This window comes from Anneissia japonica, unplaced genomic scaffold (assembly GCF_011630105.1).
Source record: "Anneissia japonica isolate Jap-2015-1 unplaced genomic scaffold, ASM1163010v1 scaffold1302_len1884557_cov193, whole genome shotgun sequence".
NCBI classification, from domain to species: domain Eukaryota; kingdom Metazoa; phylum Echinodermata; class Crinoidea; order Comatulida; family Comatulidae; genus Anneissia; species Anneissia japonica.
The window spans coordinates 1,016,737-1,033,261 of NW_022736804.1; the positions used below are offsets into that span (position 1 = coordinate 1,016,737).

The window sequence follows — 16,525 nt, forward strand, 5'->3', positions numbered from 1 at the left end:
ATTTCATTTAAATTTCATTAATTTGGGTGTTTTGGGGACCTGAAAAAGTAATCACTATTATGTCCTGTACATCTGCAGGCCTATAGATAACATTCTTCATATTATATAGATCAATCTGCAATCACCGGAGACGATCAATTTCTAACAAATTTCATACCACATTATTAAAAGTCAACGGTTAGATAAGCTGGTAAATATATAATGCAATGCATGCTATAGCATTTTGTGATAATTAAGAATGATTTTGTGAAATCATAGGTTGTAAAAAGTGGACCTTTTGGAATTTGTGGGGGGGGGGTGCATCTGCACCGTCTGCCTATGGGCCTGTTGTAGGTGCAATTGACATCCTGTAAAGGCCCATTATAAATCAATACAGTAGTAAAAACATGCAAATATTCTTTATTTTGGGAGGTTTGGTATAGTTTCCAAGAGTTTTTTTGCTTGCTTGTAGGAGAGACTGCTGATTTCCCGAATACTTGTGCGACTCACTAGACTTGGGACTACTGTGTAATTTTCATTGATTCAAGCCATAGAATTTATATTTACTTCAATGTAATAAAAATAACAATGCTGCTGTTACTTCAGTAGTGTGCCTTACAGTTATACATTACCAATACATTTCTTGTAATGTGATTATTTTTTGTTTGTGTGTAATTCAAGGTTACAGATGTGTTTATACAAGATTGCTACAGTAATTGCGTTTCTACAATAGCCTTGTTTCCCTAGGTAATGGGGGTTATATAAACCTCTTTAATAATTATTGTTATTTTGATGAATGCAAATTGGCTAAGAATACAGTGAAATAGTTAGATACACAAAACAAGGTACAGTATAATATTCACAAACCCTTTTCTATTTTTTTTTTTTTTTTTTGCGAGTTCCTTAAATCAGTTTATGTCTGCCGTTTTTGTGAACTGTCGATAGTTAAACAAATTCCTCTAATAATAAGGATCATTCTCGAGTAACTAGGATTGGTATCAATTGGTCAAGTGGTACCGCAGACTACAAGTCATAACTTGTAGCGCCTGCGTCATAGTGCTGAATTGCATATGGGCGCAGTCCATGACTATCTAGCAGTCGTAAAGAGGCGCTTATAGTAGCTACATGTTCACATCATTCCACAACGACAGGGGCTGAAATGAACTATAGCACTGAGGTGCTATGGGTACTTTAAAGGGCACACGAGCAGATGTATACACTGGACCTCCATTTTAGTCCTTATCTGAGGAGACAAGGGTTCTAACAACTGAACCCTGGGCGAGGAATGGCTGGAACCAACGCCGATGTTAAGGCTGTAGTTAGTGGCGCCCCTGCCTTACCACACGACCACTCGACTCGCAGCCTCAGTACGGTTGCTACACGTTTATTAGCCTAGTTTCCAGGCACTAATTTTGGGTTACTTACTCTATATAGCACTTAGTACGCGCCATACCTAATTTAATTGGCGTCCCATACTCGATTTTTTTTTTTTTTCGGATTATTCCGTCTCTAAATTAACTTTCTCGTTGGTGGCGCTGTCCAGAATAAGAAAAATAATAAAAAATAAGAGACTTGTGGCAAGTCTACACGTTTATGTAATACCTATCTTAGGCTTAGGAATATAAATTCTGGGATATTTCAGGATTTGGACACTGCTGTACCACTTTCATGACCATTATCTGTAACATCCACAAAACTTGCGGAATTTCCTGTTTAAAGATGTATTGTCTCCTGAAAAACAAAATTTTTTGTTTGACCATCCTAAGTGGCATAGAATGACAGAGGGTTCATATTTACCTTATGGGGCGAGAATTCTCCCCTGACCCTTGTCTTGTCTACACGTGCGAAACCCACATGTATTATCTCCTGAAAAAAAACGGCAAAAAAATAATAGTCTGGGAGAGGGGGGAATTTTCAACCCACCCGGCAAGCATTAACCCAACTCGTCCTTTGTCACTTGAGGTCGTTGGGAATACAACCAAAGATATTGTGATTGCGCTTCCTAATATGTTGTTCTAAATGTGCACTATTGTTACTATCCTGAACCATAAAGCCTCTTGAACCACCCACTAGGGGTTTTCCTAAGCGACCCTGACCAGAGCCCCTTAACAGCCCCTTGAATCAGATAGTGGTATCAGATCTGGAGGCACCACAGATGACATGATACTCTATGATGAACATAAGGTGAAAGTTTCCTCAGAGTCAATAGGCAACCATGCTAGTTTAATGTAAATAGGTAGATAGATATGGCTGGATAGATAGATATATGGATAAGGGAATGGATGGATGAATAAATGGATAGGATGAGGTGGATAAATGGTTAATGGATTGAAGGATAGGCCTAAATGATGGATGGATGCATATTGTATTTTATTGTCACTGCAGTTGTACATGTTGGTCAAATAAATAAATGAAATGAAATGGATGGATGGATTGGTGGGTGGGTGGATGGATCAATATGGTTTGAACACAGTGAGCTAGAGCTTAACACTCTATGCCTAATGACAGGCTGACTTTCCTAGTGTTGAATATTTAGATTAGCATTAGGTGTGTACGTTTCATGTTTTTTTTTCTATGCAATATCTGTGTTATTCAACTTCGATGAGCGTAGTAATGCCTCCAAACTCACAATATCTTAATGCGTTTACTGTCAATGCATTAATTTATGTTTCCTATAAATTTCTTAGTAGTCTCTACATTACATATATTTGTCATTAATTAAGATTCAGATTTTTATTAAAAATTTTACTAATACTGTAAATTCAAATGCAGTAAGTATAGTTGCAGATACGATACTGTATTCACGATGTTGCCAAAATTTAGGTTAAGAGAAATAAACTATATATTTGTTAAAAATAATATTATTACTGCACCATTCCACAGTAAATCCATATTTTTAATGATGCATTGATGTAACCTTGAATGTATAATTTGATATAGAAATAATTATTGATAATACAGTATATTAAAAAAGCTTTTCAAATCCAGAAATTACCTGATCATCTGGGGGTTAGGCCCCCCAGATCCCCTTGTACTGCCCATTTTTGCTCCCGTTGGTGGCTTCCCCACCCCCTGTTTGGCATCCCTGGCGCCACCACCAAATATAAAACCTGTGTAATATTCATTTTGTTAAATTTGTGTATTTTTAATGAATAAATATTTATGAAATGTAACAGAAAAGATATTCTGACCTCACATGGTTTCTATATATTATAGGCTTATATATATGCTGTCTCTTATACACATCTAGATGTGTATAAGAGACAGGGACACTGCTGTACCACTATCAGTAACAACTTATAAAATCTTATATTTATTACCAGCCAGTCTATTAACCATCATCCCCACCATCATCATTATCATCAGCAGCAGCATCTCAATTTCATTTCATTTATTTCGTCTTGTATAATAATTATACACACAGACACACAATACAGTGTGACAAACATCTTAGTCTACCACAGCGGCATCGTGTTAGTGGCGTAACATTGTCGTCGTTTGTCGTGACTGTGCCTTGTCCATTCGTACTACCAACAACAAGCCGAGACGTCTCTGCGGTGCTGAGACGATTAGATACGATGCCACCAGGATAAAATAAGACGACCGTGGTTTATATCACGTGGCTCTTTGTCAAAAAAGTTTTTCAACACACTGAACAATTCCTTGCTCACTTGGAGGAAGTTTCTAAAGCATCTTGGGTCTTCTCTATTTAACTCTACTAGTAAGTGTTGATTATCAAAACTGTAGCAGCCAACAAATTTTCTTCTTCTATAGCAGCAACTTGCAAATATTGATGGTGTTTGAGCAGTGCGCTTTTTTGTCATGTCATGTCATGTTTGTTTTTGTGATGTGCGTCTTGTTAAATCGTGCTAACGTCGTGCTTGCGTCTTTGTAAAATCGTAGTGACGTCAAATTAAAATTTTTTTTGTAAGTCGTAGTACGTCGTCACAAATCGTAACTCTATCGTTATAATTCGTAAAAATGTCGTCGCACTATCGCATTAGTGCCGTAATACATCTTGACGGCGTCCTAGTAGCGTCTTGATGAAACGTAAAACTGTTTGAGTATGAATCACTATGATAGAGCGCGATTTTAAAACTTTTTAAAATCGTGCTCCATCGTAGCAAAAATCGTGAATGTGGGAAAGGGGCATTAATCTCCATAATCATCACTCATAATCATCACTACCGCTATCAACATAATCGCCACTACTGTCGGTATCCGACAGTTTTTCGAAATCCAGTTTGCCGAGTTCATGATGCCCACTTGCTGAAAGCCAGATAGCCGAATCCGGTTCACGAAAATCACGACAACCCCAGTTTACCGAAACCCAGTTTGCAGGATCTTGCCTTCACCGTCGTACAGAAGTACAGCATACTGTGCTTTTGAAAACATGATGGGGTGGGTCAGGGAGGAGCCGTACTTATGTAGGCCCTATAAATAAAAAAAAAAATGGCAAAATGTTGAAAATCAACAATGTTGCCTATCCAAATAACGTTATTTTGATTGCCAATCCCAAATATTGTGGTCTAAAAGCCCAATGTGGGCCACACTAAACCCTAAAAATTCTCCCCGCGAACCCTACCAGGGAATTTTATGCCAGAACCCTGATCGAGACTCTAGTCGGACCCAACGATTCGGATCCCCTGTCGGACATGTTGGACTCGCTGTCGGCAAATTACTGGCGCCACCGTCTGGCCTTTATTCGGCCACTGTTCTAATATATTAATTTAATATTTATTTGACAATCGAATCTGGTCTATTCGTAATTTCGAACTTGTATGTGTTTTGGCGATGTCCAGGGTCCAAGCCTGTGATAATTATTAATTATTTAACGTAAAGAATTTACTATTTGATTCATTAGTAGAAGTCATGACCACTGCTACCACCATCATCATATCAACTTTATTTTCAGCACTAAATCATTTGCATCTTCGTCGGGGCAGGGAACAGTTAATTTAACTGTTCCCTGGTCGGGGAAACCATCACCGCTATGCCATCATTTTCGAGATTTGAATCAGTATAGCCTACAACCTCCATCGCCGATGCCCCTTTCGATTAACTTTCGATTATCCAGTAATTTCTCATACACTGTTGTTATATGCGTGTCTATGATTCCAAGCTATTAGGCTTGTATGTTGATTAGTTTGTAGCATTGTCATTATATGAATATAAATGGGAGAGCATTGTGAACAACCGATACTAATAAAACTCGTCAAGAAGGTTGGAGAGTTTAAAACATTTATATAATACCAAGTCAATACAAATGTAATTACAAATCGAAGATCTTATAAATAGAGAATATCGTAAAAATATATTAATATAAAGTAAAATATACTCTTTGTGAAATAAAACCATCGTATCTTACAAAGATTTTACAAGCCCATCCAACGTGTACCTTTAACCTTTTTACTTTTCCAATAGTATATACATATATATATAATTATATTCAAATTAGGCTTACTATGATTTCCCAACTGTGACCAAGCTTTTCTAGCTTAAAAATTGCTTCATTAGGCCCCATAAAAAATAATTAGTTTATCACCCTATCAAAGAATAAAAACTGATGAGGAAGGGAGGTTTTTTTTCTTCTTTTTTTTTTGCTAACTCCACCCCCATTTTATCGATGTTCGCAAGTAAATCAATGGTTAAGGACAAATTTATAAAAAGTTATAAAAAATGAAATCAAATTTTTATTAAAAAAGATGTTTTTGTTGTAGGCCTACCAGTAAACATATTTGCAAGAAATCCTGATGTTTCAAGTAAAAAAAAGATGGAAAAACGACTTTTTGAGATAAAAATATATGTTGATTAAAAAAAAAAAAAAAAAAAATCCGAATTTTCCCAAAAGTGATAAGGGAGGGGGTGATAAACTAATATTTTTTTTACGGGGCCTTATGTGAGTGTATAAATCAGTTGTATGAAGGAGAGTGCCTAGGGGTTAGATCTGTGCGTATATCGTATGGGTCTGTTTGGTACTCGCCTTGATAGCGAGAGGCTGCAGGCTCGAATCACGCCCACGTCACGGACATTTTTTGTTTCATACAGAAAATAAAAAACTTCATTATTATAACATCTTATTATCCTATACCTCAGTCATGTTATATTATTATTTATCTATGTTTATTTAATATAATATAAACAAATAGATAAATAATAACAACAGTTTCGAATAGGAACATGTAATAATCGTATCAGGCATAGCTCATCAACGAAAATTCCCTTTATATCAGTCGTATGAAAGAAAGTGTCTGGCGGTTTGAGCATCTCGCAACCTCTCGTTATTACGGTGATTATCATACCCATTAGGCCACGGAGATCTAAGGATTGCAGATCTAACCCCTGACAGTTTCTCTCCATCCAACTGACTGAAACTCTCACACATAGTGGAGCTGGAAAAGCTTGTAGGTCGCAACTGAGAAATCATAGTGAACAATATTCAAATCAAGTTTGCTGATGGCACCGTAAACACAATATAAGCAAATAATAATAACAGTGCTCGAATAAATAACATGTTGTAATAATCGTATCAAGCATAGCTCATCAACAAAAAGTTCATTTTCATCAGTTGTATGCAAAAAAGGTCCCGGCGGGATTTGAATATGCAACCTCTCGCTATCAAGGCGATTGTCATACCCATTAGGCCACGGAGACCTATAGGATCTTGCAGATCTAACCCCAGACAGTTTCTCTCATACTGAAACACTCAATAGTGGAGCTATATATATATATATATATATATATATATATATATATATATATACTGTCTCTTATACACATCTAGATGTGTATAAGAGACAGATATTATATATATGAATATATAATTATGAAGAAAATATCATATTATATTATTCATATTTATTAGAGAAAATATATATGGCCTTTGTATCGCGCTTTCAATTCGTATTTTCTAGACCTTGAGTCTTGTGTTTAATCGCTTCTCAACGAAGTGCTTTTTGTGAAAGCAATCTATTAAATATTCATTGCTATTTCCACATGTCATATTTATATAGCGCTCTACTAAGGTCTTAAGGCGTCACATTATGCAGGAGTGGCACCAGACAGTGGTCCATCGTTACCCGACAGATGGGCCACGTTTACATCAACCTCCCACGGTTGGGACTGAGGCAAAGGTTATGACAACTTTAGATGTCGTCCACGATCGAAATTTCAATTTTTCACACTGATCCCTTATAATCATCCAATTTAGAGGTTTTGTTTAAATTTTCCTTGTTTTTTTAATTTTTGACTCTGTGTGTTGTCTTGTGTTTTCCTCCACTTTTCTTTTCTCCTTTTATCGATTTCTATGAATTTTAATTGACAATTTCACTGAGGTTCTCCTCTTAATTGTTTTTAATGTTTTTTTTCTCTTCTTAATAATTGCAATAATAAACGTTATTACATTTTTATATTGATTTTTAAACTTAATGTATTTTTATATTTTTCCTAATTGTTGCTATTGGAATCAATCATCATCATATTTTTATATAGATTTTTGAATAATGATATTAATGTTTTCTCTATTTTAATCTTTTTGTATTTGTGTTTTTAAATTATAGTACAAACCATTTCAGCCTTGGCTGATGTTTAAAATTTGTGTTTTTTATACCGAATAAATAAAGAAAAAAAATAGAAAGCGAACCAAATTAGCCCTGGTGTAGTGCACCATTTTATCCTAAACCAATCCTACTTTAGGAAAGTATAATACATACTCCAAGTATTGAAATACACGCCATCGTGTTGGGATTCAATATTTCGACATTAATTATGTCATCATCAGGAATCCTACTTTAAGTACATTAGATGATAAATATTTAGCGAGAGAGCTAGAAATTATACATATATATATTATATATTTTATTATGCTCAGTATTAAATTTATGCGTGAGATTTTGGTCCTTAAGCGTGAGATCATGAGACAGACCTGAAATGCGTGCGCCTTGACGTGTATGCGACTCCCCGATGGCTTGGCTGGGCATCACTGACAGCTTGGTCCGGGTCCAGCTGGCCCACCTGCTGGCGCAACCCTTCCTTCACATTATTACCGAAGTCATTGGAACGATGCATACTATGAAACACATATTCAGCTCCCTGGGGAAGCAGGGGGCGTATCCAGTAGGGGGAACGCGAGGCCCGTTCCCCCTCCCCGTTTTGCCATTAAAATTTTCAATGCAAATCAAAGTTATGTGCTACTCACTTACGTGTTCTGAAAATGTTGTGCCCCCTCCCCCCATTCCATAATTTGTTACATGAAACAAATCACCTCGTCGTCAAACAATCCATTTAGATGTACATACAACACTGCAGGCCTAGTTCAAAAGGTTTACTTTTAACTGTATAAACATAATTATAAATGACTGCTAGACAATTTTAGAATGTATGCGAAGAATAGTTATTATTATATAATATGCGCTCGTCTGTTAACTGGTTTACAATATACTAATAATTTCCAATATTTAATTTTAATGAATTTTGCTTGCATATAGTGTATCTTAAATGCGTATGATACCAACATTATATTTATGAAAAGTTAGTTGAATCAATAAAGGATTCCTTATAAAATTGTTAATTACTTAACATAACTACAGCAGACACTCAATAAAATGCATAAACAGCCGCTGGATCTCCACTAAAGTGAACACAGTGTCAGTAAATGTAAGTCTCGGTTTAGGCAGAAATCCCGATTTAATATCGGATCAGGCTGCTTGTGGTGGTATACACTGATGCATTATGCTTTTAGTGGTGATACTTGCTCCGGTACTATTCTATTTGTCGGCATCAGTATACCTGCTAAGCAGCAACAACCGCCAATCACGGAGACGAGAACCGCGGCAGCAGTCAGCGCCATTAAGAGGATCAGCATTGGGGATAAACGAGCAGTTCCTTAAAAAAAAGAAAAAAAGAAACTCATTAAATAAGTATTTATTTATTATTCATATCTGTAACATAGACATACAGTATAAGGCCTATATCACAAAATAGGCCTATATGTGGGAATCTTTTTCCTTTTTTTGGCATTTCTAGAAAACAATATTATGATTATTATACTTACTGGCTGTAATTGTTTCTGTTTCAATATTGGCGTCAGACTCTGTCGTAGATTTGCTTATGTTGTCGCCCTTTACTGCTCTGACGTTACCAATTCCGGTTACACCATTTCCAATTCTGCCAAGCTCCTCTTCCGAATTTTCTGTTCCATTGTAATACATTCCACCGTTTTCCGATCCCTGGTAGCCATTTGCATTCCCCCCATTCTGATCACTATAGCCATGGGTTCCGTCATTCCACGCTCCACTATTTCCGTTGGTCGTATTTCTGCCTTTACCATCACCATCGTCAACCGTACTGTCACCATATCTGTTACCGTCTGATAAACATTCTCTAGGAACACAGTCACAATTATAAACTGTAAATGGCTCTCCGATGTTTGAAGTACAATTACAAGTAACCAGAGCACAGCCAACCTCATGACTTGGACATGTGCACGGAATTTCAGTACATGAGCAGTTCGAAGGTACTTCCTCGTTTGTGATCTCTCCGCCAGGATAGTCGCTTCTACTGCTTGATGGGTTGCTATTGCTGCCGCTTCTCGAGTTTGTGGTCGAATCTTGATTGCTATTGCTGTCACTGCCCGAATCTGTGGTTGAATCTGGATTGCTGTTGCTGCCGCTGCCCGAGTTTGAGGTCGAGTCTGGATTGCTATTGCTGCGGCTGCCTAAGTCTGAGGTTGAATCTGGATTGCTATTGCTGCCGCTGCCCGAGCTTGTGGTCGAATCTAGATTGATATTGGTGGCCCTGCCCGAGTTTGAGCGTGAATCTTGATTGCGGTTGCTGCTGCTGTCCGAGTTTGTAGTCGAATCTGGATCGGTATTGGTGCCGCTGGTCGAGCTTGAGTCGGATTCCTTAATGTAATCTGGGAATTTAAAGTTAAGATTTGAAAAAATCCATAATAGGGCTAGGCCCTATTTGATGTTTATTTAAACTCTATTATCAACATTATAATTATCATAGCCCTAATTATCATCATCATCATCATTATCGTAATTAATCATCATCATAATCATTATTCTTATTTGTATTACTATAATAATTATTATTGTATTGTTAAATTCTGCATAATTACCTCCGCCAAGGAGGTTATGTATTCACCGTTGCCTCTGATTTTCAGTTTCTGTCTGTTAGCAAGATTACGCTAAAAGTAATGACCAATGGTTGCCATTAATGATGTACGATTACATACAGTATATAATAAGTATAGGTAGGTATCGTAGTAGCATAGGATTGATTTGCAATATGCTTAATATATACAGCTTTTAGTCATTCGGGTGTGTGCTCTGGACATAGAGTATTATTGCAAAATGACGGCCAACCTATTAGGCTGTTATTTCACCGTAAAAAGACATGCCTGTTCGTAACATTTTAGAGGTTGGGGGTGCGCTAAATCCCGTTTATCCCCATATCTAAATCCACCCCTCAATTCCGGATGGCTGCCATGGTGGGGGTAAATGACACTTTAAGTGGACATAATACTTTCCAATGAGTTATACCCCAACTCCCCCCCCCCCCCAAAAAAATAAATAAAATCCAACCAATGTTTCTGGTTCGAATCCTGGTTAGGACAACTTTTCTTTACACTCGCAGATTCCTCTTCTCTGACGTTCAAAATTTATATATAATTATAGTATTACTGCAAGATGGTTTAGAGTTTATCTCTATTATATCCTGATATAATATATAATATATATAATATATGTAACACGTGACACGTTAAGAGATAAACTCTGAATCGTTTTGCGCTAGCACTTTTTACATACACATCAATTTATATCTGTTGACGTGTTACATTTCTTATAATAAAGTATCTGTTCGGAGATTTCATCTTGTCGTTTAACATGCTCAAGAAGAGGACGTATCAAATTGATCTCTTAGGCTAGCAGATTTAGATGAAAAATATGCCTTGAGTCAAACAAAGTGCAAAAGTGTGTTTTATTGTTCATTCTGGTTTATAAGGTTGTGCTGAATGACATATTATTATGAGTTTCAACCCAGAAGTCACTAATTTGCATTAAAGGAAAATCGATTATTAGCAATAACTCTGCACTAAACAGTGTTTATACCTATGTTTTCAGAGTTTGAGAATATTATTAGCAAATTTGTGAATTAATTATATGCATATTATAATTATGTTAAATATGTAAATTAGCGACTGCCATTACAAGAAAATTGAATTTTCACAGTTATGTTGTGTCTTAAACATTCATTCATGACAAATTAAGTATCCTAAGGCATAATTTCAGTGTTAGGGAGTATGGTTAGCCACAAATCTGTAAACTAATGAAATGCACCGGAGGCCTTATATACCTATGTAAATATGGAAATTAGTTTCCGCAATTAAAGGAAAATCGATTAGGCCTATTTGCAATAACTCTGCATAAATTGTCCAAACCATGTTTTCAAGATTTGAGAATGATTAGCACATTATATGAAATAATTGTACACATATTCTCATTTAATATGCGGTAATATTACGGTACCTGTCGTCATTAAAAAAAAATCGATTTTGCACAATGATTACCGTATTATATTATTAGGCTAGATGCTTGATACAGAGTTATTGTGCAAAATCAATGATGAATCAAATGACAAGTGTCTTGGGGCCCCAAAAGCGACAAAATCACCATGACAAAAGCCTGGAGCCCAAGAAAACTAAACTTAACTACATTATTAGCGAGTATATAAAAAGAAAGGTTTAAAATGTTAAAAGTGAAAGGCCAAGACAATTAAAATAATAATTTAAAAAACACAGATTTCGCACACAATTGAATAATTGATAAAATTTAAAAAAAAACGATAAAAAATTTAAGCGTTGAGAAAAAATTGTTTACCTTGCCTTAAGAAAACCGAGAAAGGACTGCAGAATATTTTAGTTCAGACGGAAGTGAGGACCAGAGAACAGGGAAGCGATGGGGGAGGGTTGACAACAGGTACCGTAACTTGCATTAAAATTAATTAGGCCTATATGAGTACAATTATTTCATAAATGCCTATGGCCGGAAATTTGTAACGTATATAATTTTCTTTTCAAAAAAATTGGGGTTGAGGGCGGGACGGGTCGGCTGAGCTGGGCACCTGAAGCCCACGGTGCCCTCGCCTCTGTTGGCGTTTTGAAAACTTTTGTACTAAAATTATACTTACGTAATAGACATTTTTGCACACGGGACTCCAATTCATCAAACCAGAGGTATTTTGGGTGTTTATTATGCTCATGCAGATTGAATATTAAAAATGAAAAATTGTTGTTATGTCCAATCCGTAAAGTCTGGTCATTTAATGCGATCCTTACTTGGAAACCTCGATCAACATAGACGCTTCCATTGACTCTACGAGTTTCGCTGATGTTTGAACCAACACTAACATAGTCCTTTTTAAATGTAATGCTGATGTCATGCTGCTGAACATCCTCGTCTTTTGACAAACGTAAGATCATGTGTTTCGTGACAACATCGAAAGAGATATTTGTGATACCGTTGCGTAACTCCACAAATCGTTTATTCGTTTCATTGCTTTTTTTAATTTGACAACCTATGAATCAATAAAAAGTGAATTTATTTTTTAAGTTGTTCACAAGTAATTCCTGGGTCATATCAAGTAATCAATTAACAAAGTTTCGTAAAACGCCAAGAGTTCGATGTTGACAAAAGAAACCCCAGTTGTTTTACTTGGAAAGTTTCAAGTTATATAATCGGCTCTGCTGAGTGAAGACCACACTTTAAATAATCCAGTAGGCAACTGGTACAGTAGTAGGAAGTGTAGGTTTTTGCGCAGTAAACCAAGTTATGCAGGGTTGGCGACAGTGAGGGTGGGAGAGACTTTGTCATAGTTTTTGGGGCTTCGTCCCCTAGACCACTTCTGTGAGATTTTAAGCGTCGCCCTACCGGACACATTTGCGCTCTCGATGGAGGAATATCCCCCTCCCAACCCGTTGAGAACATCGGACACCGCCGAGCAAAATCATGGCGTCCCTTCTGTTATAGAAAAGGAAGCTATAAGAAAAGGAAGCTTAAAGCCAAAGTCGTGTTTATCCTAGCTTTTGAAGTACAACACCAAAAATAGAGATGATGAGGCATTTGTATTTATGAAGATCAATACATTTTTAAAGAACAGAATCGTTTGGAACTTACAATTACCAGTATAGTTATATCTGCTGATTTTTTTCATTTAATGCAGTAGAAAATATATGACTATTTTAGCAATAACCAATGAAGAAAACTTAATTTATACACAATTTATATATAAAAAACATAACTACCGTATATAGAAATGAAAATGATTTGACAAAAACCTACTTTCAGGATCCGCAACACAGAGCACGATACAGTAGAGAAAGACGATTACAGATACCGAACATTTCATGTTGCCTGAGGATCGGACGAAAGATTCGTGCCTGATAAATTTATGTTTCTGTAATACGTTATATGATGTTATTGTACCGGTATCAATTATATACAGTATCTATTTACATATCTTTCACTGAGAACATAATGTACATAAAATACAAATAGATTGTTTGCTATTTGCCAAAACATATTAAAAATCAGAATCAACGAGATATTTCGGTGACTTGACCGAAACTTTGATTGCCTATTTATGGGATATCTTAGAACTTCACTGTTCCCTGGGACAAATAGACGGATTTCTTTTACATAGTAGATTACGCTTCTTTAATACTCAAAATATACTATTACAACACCGCAACAGCAAGCTATACAAATCCCTTCCACTATTTAAATGCAACGGGTAGTAACGCAGATAGAATCAAATTAAATTTTACGTGTCATTGTTCAGGTATTTGTGATTTTTAATACAGAAATATTAATTAATAATTGCCTTTTCTGTTTACACCATCCCATCTAGATTACTTTAAACATTCGACCGATATCATTCTATGCTATAGCGTTAATTCGAAGTGTGCTCGGGTGGAAATTATTGAAAACAGGGATTTTAATTATATAGGCCTATTTATGAAAACTTGGAGAAAATATCAAAATATACATTATTTTTGCTTTAAAATATAATACAAATAAAACTTGATTGTCTACTTACTGTGACTGCCGGCAATTAAATTTTATTCTCTAAAACTTCATACGGTCCGAAGAGAAACATAAGTAGACTGACCCACGACCAAGCTACAACTGATGGTTCTTGAAGGAGATCCGACTTAAAAAGCGCGTAATATAACAACTCGCTCCACTACTCATAGAATGCCTTTCTTTTAAACTAAATGTGTCTTCATTCTTTAATATAATACTAAGCTACACTCGACCTATCATTATTGTAATTGTGTATAAGCTGGTATAATTCATCGAATGACCAATCGTCGTGAGACTCATCCTGTCTATATGGCAACGTAGATAGTACTTGACGAGTGATTGATATCGGTATATCGTACTTCTTAAATAATCATGTTATAGATCAACTAAAAGAAATATTACGAAGACGGTGTTAGCAACTTTCTTAATAGGTTGATTTACACCTAATTGATTTTAAAGCTTTGCCAGTGGCAGATTTAAGGGGTCGGAGGCCCAGCCACCCCTCCCCCTTCCATTATTCAAAAAAGGGAGAAAAAAAAGAAGAAATTTATGCTCACATTTAAATCTAAGAGTGCCATTTCCGACCATCTATAGGTGCCATAATCATAAATTTAATCTTCAAACTTCATTAATTTATCGACGGTGCGAAGAGTGACATTAATAGACCGATCCACATCTAGGCTACAATTGTCTGATAGTTCTTGAATAAGATCTGACTTAAAAAGTGCGTAATATAATAATATATGCGTAACTAACTTTTGCTCATAGAATGTCTCTTTTGAAATAAAATGCGTTTTATTGTTTGATAATAACGGCGGGGCAGAAGTGATGATTTAGACCACCATCTGTAAAAGTTCCCTCGTTTGGCCCCCTCTAATTTAAATTCATAGATCCGCCACTGTTTGTTGCCATTGTAATTTATAATTCACCGTATTGCAGTATTTCATATCCTAGCTCTGAGGATTCTAATTGTTTATGTCATTAAGAAACTGAAAGGTAGGTTTAATTCTGTCTTTTGATGGAATGATAAACATGGTGTGTCTGGTTTTTATAAAAATATATATTGGCGTGAGCACTGAAAACCGTAATCTCGACCAATTTTTTTTTGAATAAATGAAAATTACTAGACAAATGTTGTCTATCTTTCTCTATGCTGTCTATTATTGGATATATATCGGTATCTTTATTCAAAAAGTTCTTTCATAAAAAAGAAATAGATTTGTAGCAGAATACTGAATTGTAGTATTTTGTACAGAAAAGGGTAAAACAAGAATTGGATAACATTTAAAATGCAATAATACATCACGTCAAAATATACAAGAGAAATAATTTAAAAAAAAAGAACCAGTACAAATGAAAACCCGATTACCTGATCGGTAAACCAATTCATCTGCCAATTTCTACAGCGACAATTTGTAATTTTATCGCCATATGCATAGCACGTGTTATGCACCTAAAACAATTTCTTCAACTATTTCCTCGATAGCGTTTATTCACAAACTGGCCGGTTTGCCCGATCGATGTAGTTCATTTCTCGTGCAAATGAGCGATGTACATTCAGTTTCCAGGCGTTCAGATATAAGGCTCCCCATCACTGCAGATATTTTAGTGAAGTTGTTAGAAGCTCTAGATTCCATTGAACCTGTTTTTTTTTTTGTTTTTTTTTTCATTGGTTTCTTTTTAGGGCCTTTTTCCTCACTTTATTCCAATGTTTTTTCCGGATAGGGGAGTTAGATGTGCGTAACGGGAATGTCGACAAAGTAATTCAACGTGCCGATCTGATTTTGTCTAATACCTCAGCCTCTTTGACTACCGTATGTCACCATAAGACCGGGGTGGGCAAATCACCTATTAACATCTCTTTTGACACTATAGGCAATAGTCGTTTTTGCATTGGGTCTGTTGAGCATTGCTTCTGATTTAGCGCAACAGTTGATGGTCTGGGTGGTAACTCTCCCCTGTATGTCGGATTTCACTAAAATTTTTCTTTTTGCTGTGTCGTTCAAGCAGATGCTCACGACATAATTTCATGTTGTTATAAGTCTGTTGACCATTGCTCCTGATTTACCGCAACAATTATTGATCTTGGTGGTAACCCTTCCCTGTAGTCGGGTTTTGGCGTGTTCACCCAGAATATTGGTTATTTAACTGGTGCTATGATTATTATAGTATGTTCTAATTTCGTAAATATAATATTATGTTTGTTTTACAACTCTTAATGTTCTGTGTATATTATAGCATTCGGAGGTTTAAGCATGTATTTTGCTTTAAGTGTATAATTTGAATGTAGTCAATAATTTACCTTTCATGACCGTACTGTACTCTCAGGGTGTATAGTATTTTAGGGCAGCTTTTACATTATATTTAATAAAATTATGTACTAGTTATTGGCGGCTGCCCATTTTTACATAGTTGGCTATATTAATTGTTTTCGTCATTTGTAAATAAAATGACAG

The 16,525-nt window shown here is 35.9% G+C and overlaps 1 protein-coding gene across 2 annotated transcripts; it reads right to left on the reverse strand.

Annotated features, from left to right (window-relative positions):
• Nucleotides 1–7,530: 7,530 nt before the first annotated feature.
• LOC117116850 (protein rtoA-like) lies at nt 7,531–16,525 on the reverse strand. 2 transcript variants are annotated; one of them, XM_033260943.1, is made up of 5 exons: nt 14,083–16,525; nt 13,326–13,397; nt 12,175–12,561; nt 9,032–9,892; nt 7,531–8,862 (listed from the first exon to the last, which is right to left on the reverse strand). In XM_033260943.1, the coding sequence occupies exons 2-5, from the start codon at nt 13,390–13,392 to the stop codon at nt 8,708–8,710; spliced, it is 1,470 nt and encodes a 489-aa protein (XP_033116834.1). In that variant the 5' UTR covers nt 13,393–13,397; nt 14,083–16,525; the 3' UTR covers nt 7,531–8,707. The 2 variants fall into 2 exon arrangements, with proteins under 2 accessions (XP_033116834.1, XP_033116835.1); XM_033260944.1 differs by having other exon boundaries at nt 13,326–16,525.

What these genes read in the sequence shown, in the direction of transcription:
- LOC117116850 (XM_033260943.1), bottom strand. Translation starts at nt 13,392, where the DNA reads ATGAAATGTTCGGTATCTGTAATCGTCTTTCTCTACTGTATCGTGCTC. An exon ending in CTGTGTTGCGGATCCTGAAA is followed by an intron (nt 12,562 to 13,325) that starts GTAGGTTTTTGT and finishes ATTGATTCATAG; the next exon opens with GTTGTCAAATTAAAAAAAGC. An exon ending in TGTGCAAAAATGTCTATTAC is followed by an intron (nt 9,893 to 12,174) that starts GTAAGTATAATT and finishes TTAAATTCCCAG; the next exon opens with ATTACATTAAGGAATCCGAC.